At 38.2% G+C, this 16,455-nt stretch overlaps 1 protein-coding gene across 10 annotated transcripts in view; it reads right to left on the bottom strand.

The window, feature by feature from the left end:
• Window positions 1-1,207: 1,207 nt before the first annotated feature.
• ZNF131 (zinc finger protein 131) overlaps window positions 1,208-16,455 on the bottom strand; it is a 30,842-nt gene continuing 15,594 nt past the window's right edge. For 4 of the 10 annotated variants that reach the window (XM_023519735.1, XM_011373860.2, XM_011373857.2 and 1 more), the window contains exons 5-7: window positions 8,979-9,661; window positions 3,668-3,798; window positions 1,208-3,019 (exon numbers count right to left, since the gene is read on the bottom strand). In XM_023519735.1, the coding sequence (XP_023375503.1) occupies window positions 2,333-3,019; window positions 3,668-3,798; window positions 8,979-9,661 (1,501 nt within the window). In that variant the 3' untranslated portion in view covers window positions 1,208-2,332. The remainder of the gene's footprint in view (window positions 3,020-3,667; window positions 3,799-8,978; window positions 9,662-16,455) is intronic. The other 6 variants (XM_023519736.1, XM_011373863.2, XM_011373861.2 and 3 more) reach the window with 4 other exon arrangements.

The following is a 16,455-nucleotide window of genomic DNA, read 5'->3' as shown; positions in this document are numbered from 1 at the left end:
TTCTCTGGTGCACTTGGGATTCCTGTAATGACTGCTGTCCGGCCCTCTACTGCCCAGCTGTCACACCGTGGACCTAGATAAAAGCCTCAGGAGGAGTGAAGGGGAGGAACAAAATATCCAGTGCAGTCCTAGAAGCGTGGTTTTTAAAATACCTGTTTTACGTTATATGTAAAATGCTTTTAAAATTGCAAAGTGTTAGTCAACACAAGGTTTATCACCAGTGGGTAGCTTTCCTGTCCTTCTGCAATCAAATTTACTGGCATTTGGAGCACACCTGTGGAGCCTTTATACCTTTTGGGGAAAGTAAAATGAACTATACCTGCCCCTCAAACCCTCCTTGAAACCCTTCCAAATCTGAAAGCAAATGATAATTTTAACACTTTATTGGGCCTTTGCCCCTATCTCTACCTTGTGGTCAAGGCTCTTGAATGATTAAGAATAAACCTTGTTTCATAACTTAGCTGAAGGGCACAGCATGAGCTATTTTTAGCATTCAAAATTCACTAATAATTTACATGCGTGAGACGACTATCTGTCAGGTATTTTTTTTTTTTTTTGAACTGTAACTAAGGAACATGGACATCCTAAGGCAAACTGAAAATTCAACATGATATAATTCTATCATCAGTATTTCTTGACTTCAAAGAAAAAACATATATATATAAAGCTTATATATATATAAGCTTTGTAGTTAGTACCCAACTGTCAAACAGAACAGACTTGAATATGTTCATATACTTTTTTGATCTTAAAAACACAATATCCTTATTTCTGTTATCTCTAGTTTTGGGAAGTCATCCTCTTAAGTACATTTCATAAATGTGATATGTTTAACATCGTTACCAAAGGAGAACAAGTTTAATCAATCTTTTAAATCTAACACACTGATAAGTGGAGAAAGTTATTTTAAAAACAGGCTCTCCTAAAAATATTGGCTCTGTGCTCACCATTTTCTAACTGCAAACATCAACGTGTTGTTCTTTCCTTCTTTCTGAACAGACTTTTGGGAACTGGAGGTGTGTACTGAGAATTTTATATCTCAATTCACCAGTCATGTTAATACAGATGAGAAAACATCTCTGACCACAAACCAACTTCCACACTGGGTATTAAAAAAAAAAAGAGTCATGAACACATAATTTTAAAGTTTACTTTAAAAATGTAAATATCTCCCAATATTTAACAGGTAAAGAAAATAGCATATTGGTTTATTTTATGTGGTTGTTATATTTTATTTTCCAAGTAATACTGATTAAAAATATTTACACACCTACTTTTAAGTCCACAGTTTAGCACTCATATTTGTATGGCTTTAAAAGTTATAGCACAAGATCTTTACATTAAGGATCAGGGGAAAAGATTCATTCAAAACAAAGCCTGATATATTATATACATGTTTTTCTCTGTACTTTATTTTAAATACATTAATTTTTAAATGATGCTTATCTTTTATTTCATCTGGTGGTAAAATACTAGTGCAATTTTTCATCAAAATAAAGTTTACCACAGATATAAATGAATTTTCCCAATTGAAAATGGCCCTTCAGCTGCCATGAAATTTCTCAATCTAACAAGTGAAAAAGAATTGGTACTTGTCATTATAAGCAAAAATATAAAGTACTATAGCATCACCTACATTGCTTCTTATAACACAAACTTTGAAAGAACCAGAGATGCTTTATAGAAGTTTAGTTGGTTTTGAAAAGGCACGTGGGTGTGGGTTTTTTGTGGTTTTTTGTTGTTGTTGTTGTTTTTTAATTCTAGAAATTTTGCCACCACCACTCTATTTCTGTTGTAGAGATGACATCTGTGACTATCAGGGTAGACAAGAATGTTGTTCAAACTAAAGAAAGCCAGAAGCCAAAATTTAACTGCACAGTAACAATGCACTTTTCTTCATGCAGCCTTGTGTTTCCTATATATTCAATTTTCTAACATGCATTAGAATACATAAGCTTGTATTCTAATGATTTAACGTTTGATTTTACAATATGGAAAAAATTTGAGGAAAGACATGACCTGGGAGAGAGAAGGGAGAACCCTTATCACAATGAAAATAGATACATTCGTACCCAACTCTATAAGAATATAATCCATTTAAGTTTCCAGAAATATACTTCTCAAAACTTCCCATTCACTATGGGAAAGAGCCCTCCTCTGTGGCATTAAGTGGGGAGAGATCAGTTTGTTTCAATAGAAACAGTTCAGCACAACAGGAAAGTTTAACTTTGGTCCACTTGTCTGTTAGCTCAAGGACAGTCACACTGCCCAACATCAGTTCAGAAACCCAACACATAAATTTAAAAAAAAAAAAACATATGCATTTGTTATTTCATTCTAAAACCGACATAGGTGTTCTGTTCTCATTTCCGGCCCTTTCAACTTGAGAATCCACTGTTGGTTTGGTCCCTAAACCCTTAGCATCTTCGTGATCATCTCTGGCAGCCTCAGCAGCATCTTTTTGGCTAGGCTCTCCCTCCTCCTGGTTCATGATTTCAGGGGTCACTTGATCCAAGTCTGCTTCTAGAAGCTCAGTTTGTACTTCCACTGGCATCTGATTTACCCGTTCAACATGCAGCTCCTCTACATGTACTTCAGTACCTTCTTCAGTCTGAATTCGACCCACTTCTAGGTAACTTACCTGGACCTGCTCCGGAAGCTCACTTATGTGTGAATCGTGCACTTGGCTATCTTGGAGCAGATCTGGATGGACCTGTTCCACAGTCACTTGTGCTGAGTCCACCTGAACTTGAAGCAGTGGTAACACATGTACCTTCCCAACTTGTTCTATAATGGTCATTGATGTGACAGGTTCAGTTTGCACACGAGTTTCCACTGAAAGAACTTCTTCGGTTACTAGATGCTCTGAAATATTATGAGTATCACTGAGATGCCTCCTTAGTTCATTTCCTTGCATAAACCACAAGTCACATAAAGTACAATGGTTGGGTTTATCTCCAGTGTGTATTACCAAGTGATCTTTGAACTGGTCCCAGCTGTTAAACACACTGTTACACACCTGAAATAACCAAACATATGGTGTTAACAATACTTATATTGAAACTAAAGAAAATATGGATGCATTTATCCTCTGTAAGGAATGAGTTGAAGATTTTTCTGAAAATGTTAGGAATATGATATTTGTCATATAATCTGATCCAAGGAGATTTCATAATTCTTTTATTTGATCTTTTAGCTGACGTAGCTAACAAAGTATATACATTTTGGGAAGCATTTTAATATCGGCTCCACTGTTTAAATGTCATAAATTCTAAGACTATACAGTAACAATATTATTTCTCCCATAATATTAAAATTTAGAACCATTACTTTAGTTGGGATAAATCTACACTAATCATGGAAAAGACAATTAGAGCCGGTCCGCCCTCTGCCCCACTCCTGATTTCTAATGATTGCTCTATGGTTAAGAATCACCATGGTTTCAGACAACCTGCCATTTAGGACATAATTTTATTGACATTGGTATCATCTAGGGTTGGGTAAAAAACATTATTCTAATCCTCATTATAAAATCAAGACAATAATATTCTTTATTCTCATTTCTTTCCAAAATGTCAGCTCCATACCTCTGGCTCTAGATTGTTACTCTTCACTTTTAATAATTTCAGTAGACTCTCTGTTAAGGACAGAAGACATCCACACATACCTGGCATTCATAAAGCTTCTTTCTTCCCTTTTTTGCCCCCACTCCAGTTTGGCACGCAGTCAGGTGACATTTGAGGGTGCTATTCCTAGCAAATCGTTCATGACAATTTGGACATTCGAAAGGTTTTTCACCTATTAGAATAGAAAAAAATTATATTGACAATTTAAGAAAAACAGAAAAAGCAAATAATTTGTTTTTCTTTTTGGTTAATTCTAACAGGACCTTCTTGAAAGGAGGATCAGAATATATAATTCACATGTTTCAACCACATCCAAGACTCTTCTAGAGGTGAAAATAGGTTTTCAGTGGTTATTATAATTGTATCTGTGCTCTGATGAATAAAACTTGGATCTAAGTTCTGTTCCGTGTTTTTGCGTTTCTTAAAAAATTGTGTACTTTCCCTTAGTTAAAAATTAAATCGATTTCTATTTCAGGGGAACGCATCACTATGCATTCCACAAGCATTTTTGAGCAGTTACTGTGTGTGAGACCATGTGCTAGGTGATGAAGATAAACTTTTTATAAAAACTTAATTATACAGGCCAGGGTATTTCATGAAGGTGAAAGACATGAAAATAAAGGCAATGCACTATAAAAGGCCTGTTACAGTAGAGAGGGCAATGAAAAATATACTGCAGAAGTACAAGGGAGGAGAGTGATCAATTCTGCCTGGAATGGAATGAGAGAAGGAAAGGAGGAAGTTTATTCTAGGCAGAGGCACAGAAGTGTAAAACAGCACGGTGAGTGAGGAGTAAAGAGTGAAGTATCAATAATGACTCCCAGATCTCTGGCTTAGAATACCAACCAGAATAAAGAACACAGAAGTCCAAGTAGGTTTGGAGTGGGATATTCTGGGAAAGATTATTGTTTTGTGTCTGCTGAGTTCAAGGCACTCAGAGCAAAGTGGAAAAATCCAGTAGATAGTTGTATGGACAAATATGGAGCCAAATAGAGGGTTAACTGATATTCAGATTAGGATCTAATGTAGGTGGTAATAAAAATCTTTGATATGCATAAAACTCTCAGTATGTTACATGATAACAGAATGCAGGGCAGACCCAAATGAAATATCAAGTTAAGACAGGTTGATGAGGCAGCAAAGAAAGAAACAGAACAGAGAGAAGAAGAAGGAAAGAACACTGAAGGAAATTAAAGAAATTCCAGGAAGATGAGGATAATAATAAACTGTGCCAAACTGAACAGGTAGGATAACAAGAGGAGTATTTGTAATACTCTAGTAAGAACAATATGAGTGGTATGGTGGAATCAGCAGTCAGACTACAGTGGGATGAGGGCCAGAGAATGAGAGGCAATTTAATGAAAACAGTGAGTACAGAAATTCTTTCAAGGCTTGGAAGTAAAGAGGAGAGGTGGCTAGAGGTAGACAAATCAATAAGAGGTTCGTAAGCCAGAATAGAGTCATTATGTATTTCTTGAAGGAGCCACTGGAAAAAGAGAGGGGAACGGGAATGATAAATGGAAAACTGGAGGAGAGAAACATCAGCTGTGGTATCCAGGACCCGGTTGTTTAAAAATTTAGCTACCTGAATGTGTACACAAAGATATATATACAAGTGTGCTTACTGCAGCATAGTTTGTAACAGCAAAAGACTAGGAACGATTTAAACGTGTACCAACAAGAGCAGTGAAGTAAATTACCATATACTCATACATCAAAATACCATGCAGCCACAGTGAAGAAAATTAAGTAGATTCATAAATACTTCATATACTAAAAAGTTTAAAATAAATTAAAAGGCATAGCACTGTGCTGCATACTGCTGCTTGTTTTCTCAAAAGCCCCATGTGTGTCTATGGTTACTTGAAAATGCAATGATTATACCTGGAAGCATAAATAAGAAAATGATGGCAGTAGTTGCTTCTGGAGTGATCTACTGAAGTAGGAGAGATTCGCTTTACAATGCATGTCTTTTGAGCTTTTGCTATTTAAAAAATTAGTCTAATAAGCCCAATAAAATTTAAAAATAGCCAACAAATGATACTTTAGATGTGTGGACAATACAGTCTTCCAAGTGCTTTTATATTTTCTTTAATTTGTCACAACCCTGTAAAGTAGGTATCATTACCCATATTTAAACAGATAAGGAGAGGCCCAAAGATAAAGTGACCGACCAGTCAAGTTCATCATGCTGGCAAATGTCAGAACTGGAATAGGAATCTAATTCTGATTTCCAGACCCATGTTCTTCCTATGATTCCACACCTCTCCTGGATACTAGAAAAATTATTTGAAAACATGATTAAATGTTTCCTTTAGGTTCACTTTCATACTAGGTGTCCTACAAGTATATCTATCTGATGTCTCTCGCCACCCTGAAAGTGCTTACTCTTTTATATTTTTCTAAGTGGATAACCTCCAATCATGTAGTCACCCAAATCAGAAAGCTGAGAGTCACCCTAGCTTACTCTCGCATCTCACCAAGCACCAAATCCTGTTGATTCTGCCTACAATGTCCCTCACATTTCCAACCCTTTTCCACTATCACTGCCTGTACTCCATCCCTCATTATTTGGATTACGCAACAGGTTCCTAATTAGACCTAGTAGGTTTCACTCCAATCTTGCCAGTCATCTCTCTAGAACATAAATCTGATCAGATCTCTTTCTGGCTTAAACTTCTTTAAAATGACCCAGAGTCTTCCAGGATAAAATCGGAACTCATTTACAACACTTACGAAAATAACTACGTGATCTTAGCCTCATCTCCCATTACTTTTCTCCCTTGCTCTTGAACCAATCACTGGTAGATAATCCATGATGCCTAAGTACATGCCACATGGTCAGCCCCTCCTAACACTTCAGCTCATTTCCTGGCTTTCCTCTACTTGGACCCAATCCTCCGGCCAGAATATCCTATTAGCAGTGCTCCAAATAAGTTGCTTCCTTTCTTTCCTCTATGCCTGTGCATGCTTCACTTCATTTGCCTAGATTCTTCACTTCCTGGCTAACTCCTGTTCCTTTGGGAGTCATCACAGGGTAAGCCCTCTAGGAAACCATCATTCTCTCTTCCATCATAAACAGCCCAGTTGGGCATTCCCATAAAACTTAAGTGCTTACCTCTATCAGCACTTATCCTGTCACACTGTGATTATGCCTGCTTGTCTTCCCCAAAGTAACTTTGAGCCCCTTGAAGCCAGGGACTCTGTTTATCTCCATGAGCTAACAGGTTGGCATTACCATTACTATTTTCCAATTGGAAACAAAATAGTTCAGAGGACAAGTAACAGCCAAAATTGTACAAATCAAGCCACAGATTACAATGCATGCTTTCAGAACATACAAGAAACCAAACCACTAAACTAATAAAAGTATGCAAACTGAAACTGCAGGGGTATAGTATGTGTATTTTGAGGGCAGAAAACAGGAACAGGATTGCTTATTTTTACACTTAGTTTGTTATAAGCAAAAAAAAAAAAAGATTCATCCTTTATTAACACAAACACAATTTAAAATTTTACTCATGCTCCTCTTGAATTTGCTAAGTCACTGATCACATCTGCAACTATCTTGTCACCAATTATTAATACTATAATTCAGGTTAAAAGACAACAAAGTTCAGTTTGCTTTATGTGCTTGCTAAACTGTTCCTCCAATGGGCATCTGGTTCTATAATTTTTAACTACTCAAGTTTATTAAGTTATCTCACATAATTTTGAAAGAAAAGACAAAGACATATAACATAAGGTCCCTCAGCTCTATATTCTGCTGTTCTATCTAAAATATGAAGTGCAGGACTAAGAAAGCACATTTTAACACTTCCAAAATGGTCTCTGTTGTCTTATTTTTTAAACAAGTAAGCCACTAGGTAATGTTCTGGGTAAAAGAGACAATTGCTTCCACTTTCACATTGCTAGAATGTAGTATAAAAGTGCCTGATTATCATCTGTAAGGGTACTGGAAACCCATATCAAAGTGTGCTAGTTACCAAGTAACATTTATTTACTAATTTAATGTGTTTCTCGTGTATCAATACTTTTGCAAAACAACTCCACAGTTACCACAAAAATGTTCATCAAAAGATCATTAAAATTGATGAATATTTGTTTTAAGGACCAAAAACTATAACTATAGGCAGTTTCCAAATATGCAAGTATACATGTTTGAAAATCAGAAAGCATTTCCTGAAAGATTTCATAAACACCTATTAGTTACCCAAACTAGTATCTTAAAGCCTTTTAAATCTATACTGAACCTTAAAGTTTAAGGTTCCCTTGTATTTGCATATTTATCAGTTCCTGAGTATTAATTTCAATAGTGAAAGATTATATCTTAATATTTGAATCTATCTGGTTTCTCAGTTTCAAGCAGTGTGTAGCAAGTGACTCTGGACAGTGAAGGATCTATGAAAAAATTTCATCTAAAGTTCTCTGGACTCCAGAAACCAAAAGAAAAATTCCAAACAGTATAATATTACCTATACTGTATTCACTGTATTAACAGTCTAAATAGCTTTAACCATCACACATAATAAGGACTTGGGAACAAGTGTCCAGACATCTGACATTTAGCACACAGTAGCAACTGTTGTCACCACACTTTTGTTACAGTGAGTTTAGAGACTCCCCAAGATTCAAGTCACTGGTGGCAGTTCCTGTGTCTCGCATAGGAGACACAGCAAAGCACGCTTGGTAAGTGGGAACAAGGAGAGGGAATCTGACATGGAAAAAAAGATAGGCATAGGGGATGGATGGAGAACTATCAGGGCCAGGGGCCCTGGGACATCTCTTTCACGCCTGGGATGGCTCCCAGGAGAAGGACAATCTAAAGATCTTACCTTTCTCATCCCCCTGGCTGTCCACCATTCCTGACACATTGACTCTTAGAGAGGTGGGGGGAAGATGGATATACACTGCCTACCTACCAAGCCACAACAGATGACCGAACGTATGGAAAGGCATAAACACAGCCAGGACTGTTTGTAAACATACTCATCCATATAATGTGTTAACATAAGACAGGAAATGTAAAAATAGTAACAATGAAGTTTCACTATAATTAGAATTTCATAATTTATGACCCACAGGAAATAATCACAAATTGTGTTTTACATATTTCTTTTAAAAATACAAAAATGGGCAAGGTGCAACAGTGACGATTACTTTCAAAGCTGATAGTGATTTTGTTTCCAAAGCATCAATATTTTAACAAACTAATATTATAAAAACAATGTATACTCAGCCTGCACCTTAGAAAATACAAGAAATGGTTTCTATGGTACTAATAAAAAGGATTTAAACATTTAGATGTGATGTGGAAAAATATACTTTGAGCATAAAGTATTTGCTAATTACCTGTGTGTTTTCGAAGATGCTCTTTAAAATGTCCAAAGTGGTCAAACTGTTTCTCACAGTACTGACATATGTGAATTTTTTTCCCAGTTCTTTGCTTTTTACTGATTCCACCTTCTTCAAGGTGGTAACAATTGAGGTGCTGTTTCCATGCGCTCTCCCGAAGATATCTTTTATTGCATATTTCACACTTGAAACTCTCAGTGGAGTGTGATTTCATGTGTTCCTTAAAATGGTAAAACAATTTAAATGAACGGTTACATTTCTCACAATGGAACAAGTCCTTCACATGTGACAGCTGAAGTTCCACAATTTCAATACCTTCTACCTGTTTGCTTGTGGGGTCAGATGCACAGCCATCTTCTTTAATCTGCCCTTTTCTATCACCTTGACGGTACTTGCTAGTAATATCTGCCAAGAGTGCCAGAGCAGAATCATCAGAGGAACCTGTACTCTGAATGTACTTTATGGACTGCTTGGCAGAAGTCACTTCCTCAAATGTTTCAATGCCTTCATCTTCCACTTCGATTGTGCCTTCAGCGATCTCCACCTCAATTTCAACAGGTTCTGATTCTACAGATGGCAATGACTCAGTGATAACATTTGAAGTTTCTGCAATCTTTCTTTTTTTTGCCTCACTTTTTCCTGTGGTATTTTCCTCTAGTGGAGCAGAGTTTTCTTTGTTCCTGAAATACACAATGTATGGATTTAAAAATTGATAAGATCAATCAAAATTCTAGGAGGCTTTCTGGAGAAAACTGATAAGCTAATAATAAAATTTACAGGGAAAGGCAGAAAACAAGATTGGAGAGCTTATACTACATGATTTCAAGATTTACTATAAAGCTACAGTAAATTAAGACAATGTGATGCTGGTGAAAAGACAGACATGAAGAATGGAACAGAATAAAGTCCAGAAATAGATCCACATGTATGTAGTCACCAGACTTCTGAAAAAACATTCAAAGGTAATTTAATGAAAACAAGATTATCTTTTAACAGTGGTGCTTGAACACAACTAGTATCTATGTGGGAAAAATAAATCTTGACTCTTACCCTTATATCATACACAAAAAAATTCAAAATGGTTCATAGACTTAAAATGTAAAAACTAAAACTTCTAGAATATAGAGAAAAAAATCTTTGTAACATTGGGTTAGTGAAAAAATTCTTAAATAGCACATAAAAAGGAAAAACCTCAATGGTAAAAGTGATAAAATGGATTTCATCCAAATTAAAAATTTGTGCCCTTTGAAAGCAGTTAACAAAAAGGCAAGTCACAGACCAAGAGAAAACATTTGCAAACATTTGTTAAAGGTCTACATAAAGAAATTTGTTAAAGGTTATATAGAGAATGTAAAAAGAATTCTCGCAATTTAATAAACTCAGCAACAGAAGACAACTGTTGGGAGACAATTCTCCATGAGTCTTTTGTGTTTCTGTACATCTTATAAACTGACAGCTTTGCTTCTGGACTATCTTTTCAAAGATGTTTGCAATAGAGCCAACATTCTAGGAAGACAGAGATAGTGGCTCCCTCTGGAACAGAGGACAGCTTTGCTTAGTGTCCAATATAATAATGTCTCCCTCTGGGACAAACGTCAGGCAGATTTGCTTGCAACCCATTATAAAAGATTTGGGTTTCCTAAGCTAGAGATTCTTCAGCTTTGATATAACCAACCACATGTACAGCCTTCGCCTGAGCCACTCCATCACTTTTGTGGGACTTGGAGGAGAAGGGAAAACTGAAACAAATATAAAACTCATATACTTGGTGTGCAGAGGGTAATGAAATCCTTTCTTTCTGACCTATGGGTCTCATACCTTCTACCAGTATTCATGAAACTGTGGCAGGATAATTTGTTGGCTTGCAAACAGGGTAAAATCTCAGATCCCTCACTGTTCTTGCCAGGTTTTGGCAACAAGAACACAATGCAAAAAATGATAAGTCTTTCTGAAAAGGAAAGATGAGGTCTCACAGAGCAATTAACGGGATTTAAGAAAGTATACTGAAGATGACATCAAGTATGTTGATCAAATTGTCATCGCCAACTAAGCAATAAATGGTCCTCTATTTAACTGCCTATTGCTATGAGCTGAATTGTGTCCCCCAAAAAGATATGTTGAGAAATGGCTTCATAGTGTAGTGGTTAGCACGTCTGCTTTACACGCAGAAGGTCCTAGGTTTGCGCCTCAGGTGGAGCCACAGACCACACCCCAGGAACACCAGGCCCCCCGAGTGCACCAGGCCCCGGGTGCACGCTGCAAGCATGTGGGAGGAGATACCCCACCTTCAGAGATCCAGCTCCTAAGAGGAGACAGCAACATCCATAAGTCAGGGGGTGGAAGCGGGGAGAGAGGGGATTAAAGAGGGAGTAGGAAAAGATATGTTGACGTCCTCACCCTGATAACATGTGAATGTGATCTTATTTGGAAGTAAGTCTTTTCAGGTATAATCAAGTTAAGATCAGGTCACTGGAGTGGGTCTTACTTTGATATAATAAGGAGAGAGACATTTGGACACATGCACAAAGAGGAGAAAGCCATATGAAGACAGAGAGAAGATGGCAATGTGAAGGTGGAGGCAGAGATTGGAGTTATGTTGTCACAAGCCAAGGAATTCTTGTGGCTACTAGAAGCTAGAAGAGGCAAGGAAGAAACCTCCCCCAAAGGCTTCTGAGGGAGTATGGCCCTGCCAACATCCTGATTTAGGAACTCTAAATTCCAGAACTGTGAGAGAATAAATTTCTTTTGTTTTAAGCCATCTAGTTGGTGGTATTGTTATAGCAGCCCCAGGAAACTAAAACTATTATCAATAAGGAAAGACTGGGAAGGTAGTTGGCAGGATGAATATTGAGCAGTTAAGTTCAAAGACTGCTGCTGGACCGGTGTCCCAGTTGTTGCAAACCTTCCTAAGGGGCAGGGGAGAGAAGAGGACTTCCCTGCCAATCTTGTGGTCAGCATGAAGTCCAATCCATCGTAATAACTAATACTAAGATTCATAGGAGATAAAGGAGTCAAAGAAGGTTCTGCCCCTTTACAGACAAGTTACTGTGTAATGCACCTAAAGCAAGGAGGGCAATTCACAACTGCTATTAACAGAACCAACTGAGTCATCAGAACCGCAGCTGGTTTACATGGAGATAAGGGGGCAACATAATGCTTGTTAAGGAAGAACTGTGACACCTGGGCTATGTCAGGGCTCAGTCCCTCCTGCACTATCTTATGTCCACCTTAGATCCATTTGAAGATGGCTGTAAAAGGTCTCAGAGTTTTTTGCAGTAGCTCTTGGTTGCCCTAGGGGAGCTTTGATACTTGTGGGGAGATTTCTCTGAGACAAACTCCTACGAAGAGGCAGTATCTAATGAGTCTTTCTGCCCAACTGGGTTTACAATGTTGATGAAGATGAGTCATTAGGGAATGAGAAAAAATCTAAAACAATATAAATTCTTGTGATCAAGCCTGATGAAAACCCCCTAATTTTTATGTTAAACCAGGCAAAAGCATAAGATGTTATGACAACAGGACAGCAAATGTCCAGAATTAAGGTACACTCTTTTTAAAAAGCTACCACTGTGCAAGTCAAGTCTGAGTTAACCAAAAGGCATAAACCTCATGGTCCCAACTGGAAAGCAATGTGAATGGGGCTGCTAAATCAAGGAGTCTGCAAAAAACTGAAATTGACAAATGCTGCCTTGGCACAGGGCTTTGGTTGGGCTGAGAACACTGAAGTTTGGTTGAGCTACATGCAGCTCTTTCACAGCTTGAAACCAAAGTAAACGTGCCTTGCTTACTGATACAATCACTTTATCCCTCCACATCTCTTTCTCTTCTACCTTTCCTCCCCCTCTACCTTGACCTAACCTCCTAGAAAAAAGATAATTAGGTGTGGAGCCAAGGACTCCCTGTTCCCACAGGTACATAGAGAAGACACCATGAACCTATCCAAGTATGCTGAGGGAAACTCAAGAATCGGAAGGACTCAAACTTTCATGGCTCTGTTAAGATTCAGGTGTCCAAGTGACCATCCCACCTGGTTCCATGGAAAGGTGAGGTGCTAGCATTCAACTGATGGGGTCTGGACAAGGTTAACAGCAGGAAAGAGGCTGACTTGACCCTGTGGGAGGGGCTGATTCTACATCCTGTTGTTGCTTTGCCATCTGAATGTATAGCAGGAATTGGTATGGTATGTGCATTTACACTTCCTGATCCCCTAAGTACCAGAGATAGGTCACCCCAACTAGGAAGGTTCACATGTAGAGGAGAGCTGCTGGAACAAACTCCTCTGACATCTGCCACCAGCAGCTGGGTCAGGATTTATTTAGTACAAGTGTTCTATCTTGCGATGCCTATAAAGTTTATACTAACTTGATAATGTTCTGTTGACCGGCAAGCCAGAAGTCTCAATTGCAAGTCTCTGACTGCAGTGTTATCATACTTCCACCAACAGCAACTGCTGATAAACCCCAATAAAATTCAGGGGCCTGCTCGCAAAGCAGTTTCTTGGGACTATAAAGGTGGATTCACAACACTCCATCCCTCTAGCAGTAAAAGAAAAACTACTGTTTCTTCATCTCCTCCTTCTTCCACCAAAAATGAAGCCCAGTAACTTATTGGACATTTTGGGTACTGGAGAAAGTATGTGTCTCCCTTGGGCATTCTATTTTCTCTTTGATGTCAGCTCATCTGTAAATCATCATCTTTTAAGTGAGGCTCTAACCAACAGGATGCACTGGAAGTTATCTATCAAATCGTGGCACATTCTCTACCTTTGGCACATTCTCCATAACCCTAATGACCCCTTTGAGCTACAAGTCTCTGAAACTGCTCTTCTGCAGATTAGAGATTCTGGCAAAGAGAGGCAGCCTCCACTCAAATGTGTTTTAGAGTTGTTGATTCTCTGACACAGCTATAAGATATACACCCTTTGACAAGAAACGATTAGCTTGCTGTTGGGCTCTTATTGAAACTGATGGCCTGATAGAGGCTTTGAGGTCTCTAGCCTGATAATACCATTTGGGAGTATGTCAACTAAGACTTCATGACTAGTAAGGTAAGATGTACTTGATAAGTCAAACAGAAACAGTATAATCAAGAAAGCAATTGGCCTCTTGGCTTCACATGAAAAAGTAGTAGCATTCCTATTCTGTCGCTCAAAGAAAGCCACTAGTTTAATGGGGTCTTTGATTCACTGACGGTTTATCTAAGCTGAAAGCTGATGGTATACATTGGGCTGCTGCAGATTTCCAGCCTTAGCACCAACTATGCAAAAGCAAAAGTGGATGTGGTTACTCTACTGAGAGGACAGAACTCAAGGCTGTCTTCATAGCTCTGGAAAACATTTGCCACAATGAACCTTGTTATATTTCACTGATTCTTGAGCTACTGCCAATGGTTTGTTTGGAAGATTTGGAAACCTTGGTAGATTAAAGACACATCTTTGGGGCCACAGCTATGGAAACAAATAACATATGCTTATCAAACTATCTGGATCACTGATTTAGAGGCCCATGGTAAGGGCCTGTTTTCTAATAATACCAATTGGAATCAAGCTGCTGATCAAGCCTGTACTACTCAGACTTCCATCACTGACACCTAGCTTCAACATTATTCTCAACACAGTGACACATCTACCATCACACACTGAGTAGAAAGTAAAGGACCCCATTTTTTGATGCAGAGGTTGCCACTGCATGCCAGACTTGTGACACCTGCCAAAGGTTGTCCTAGTTGTCTCATGGTGAAGAAGGCCACATCACACAGGGTACTGTCTCCAACTGTTCCTGATAAACTGACTACACTCAACCTCTGACTCCATCTCAGGACAATCAGTGGTGCCTTTCCACTGCTGACACCTTTTTCAGGTTACACTGCTGCTGTTCCAGTCTGATCAGCTGGTTCTGGCCACACCATCTCTGTGGCCCTTGAGACTAATCTGTGCCTTATGTTTAGCTTTCTGGACCATCTGTAGTTTGATAATGATGTGCCAAACGTTATTCGATAACTGGCTGATTATTGTTGGACCTTTCAAACTCCCTACCATTCACAGATACTGATATGCACTGGAATGACTTCCTTAAATAATGAATCAGAAAGATCTATGACTTATTTCCCTAACCTCTTCCTTGTCCAAAAATTTGAGTAAAACAGTTTGTCACTGAACTCAGCTGCTTCCTGGTAAATGATCACAACAAAAGAGGTGAGAAGTTATACAAACCTACTTAGAAATTTAGGATTTTGTCCTGACCATTCTTAAACACAATCCTTTTCTCTTCCCCTAATGGCAACAGTGGGGCAGCCTGGGTTGGTACCTCTTCTAGATGACAGCCTAGTCAAAAGGAGGTCTAGCAGATTCAAACTTAATTCTAGTTCAGCCATCTGAATTTTCATTGAACTGACATCATCCTAGATCCTAACAATAACGACCACTTGGTTGAATATACTACTTGCCAAGTACACTTACACCAGCCCTTGTGAGCCAAAGTGGGAGATACAATGGGGCTCTAAGTTTTATAAAAATGCCTTTGTCCCTGACCATTCTAGATGTAAGGTCTGGGTAAGAGGAGGGAATGACTGGAAAAGGGGCAAAGTTATAGCTAAATTGAATGAGACACACTGATACTACAAAGCGACAATAATCAAAACAGCACAGTATTGGCAGAAAAACACAGAGACAAATGGAACAGAATTCAGAGTCCAGAAATAAACCTCCATATATTTGCCCATATGTATAGGCAAATAATTTTCTACAAAGAACACAATGGAGAAAGCCTCAATAAATGACGCTGGGAAAATTGGAAAGCCAAATGCAAATGAATGAAACCAGACTGCTGTCTCTGACCATATACCAAAATTAACTCAAAAGAGATCAAGGACCTGAATGTAAGAGCTGCAACAATAAACCGCATAGAAGGAAACATAGGTACTAAACTCATGAACCTTGAATTTAGGGAGGATTTTATAAATTTGATCTGAAAGGCAAGGAAAGTAAAAGTAAAAATAAATGAATTGGACTACATCAAACTAAAAAGCTTCTGCACAGCAAAAGAAACCATCAACAAAGCAAAGAGGCAATCATCCGAATGAGAGAATATATTTGCAAACAACACCTCTGATAAGGGCCTAATATCCAAAAGACATAAAGAACTCATACAACTCAACAATAAACAATCCAATTAAAAAATGGGCAGAGGACCTGAACACTTCTCCCAAGACAACATACAAATGGCCAACAGACATATGAAAAGATGCTCAACTTTACTAACTATTAGGGAAATGCAAATCGAAACCACAATGAGCTATCATCTCACACTTGTTAGAATGGCTATCATCAACAGGACAAATGATAACAAGTGTCAGAGAGGTTGTGAGGAAAAAAGAACTCTCCTACACTGTTGGTGGGAATGTAAACTGTTACAGCCACTATGGAAACCAGTATGGAGGTTCCTCAAAAAATTAAGAATTGAATTACCATATGACT

This window comes from Pteropus vampyrus, unplaced genomic scaffold (assembly GCF_000151845.1).
Source record: "Pteropus vampyrus isolate Shadow unplaced genomic scaffold, Pvam_2.0 Scaffold234, whole genome shotgun sequence".
Taxonomy (NCBI): domain Eukaryota; kingdom Metazoa; phylum Chordata; class Mammalia; order Chiroptera; family Pteropodidae; genus Pteropus; species Pteropus vampyrus.
Note: the sequence above shows the minus strand (reverse complement) of the source record. Positions and strands in the feature narration are given on the sequence as shown.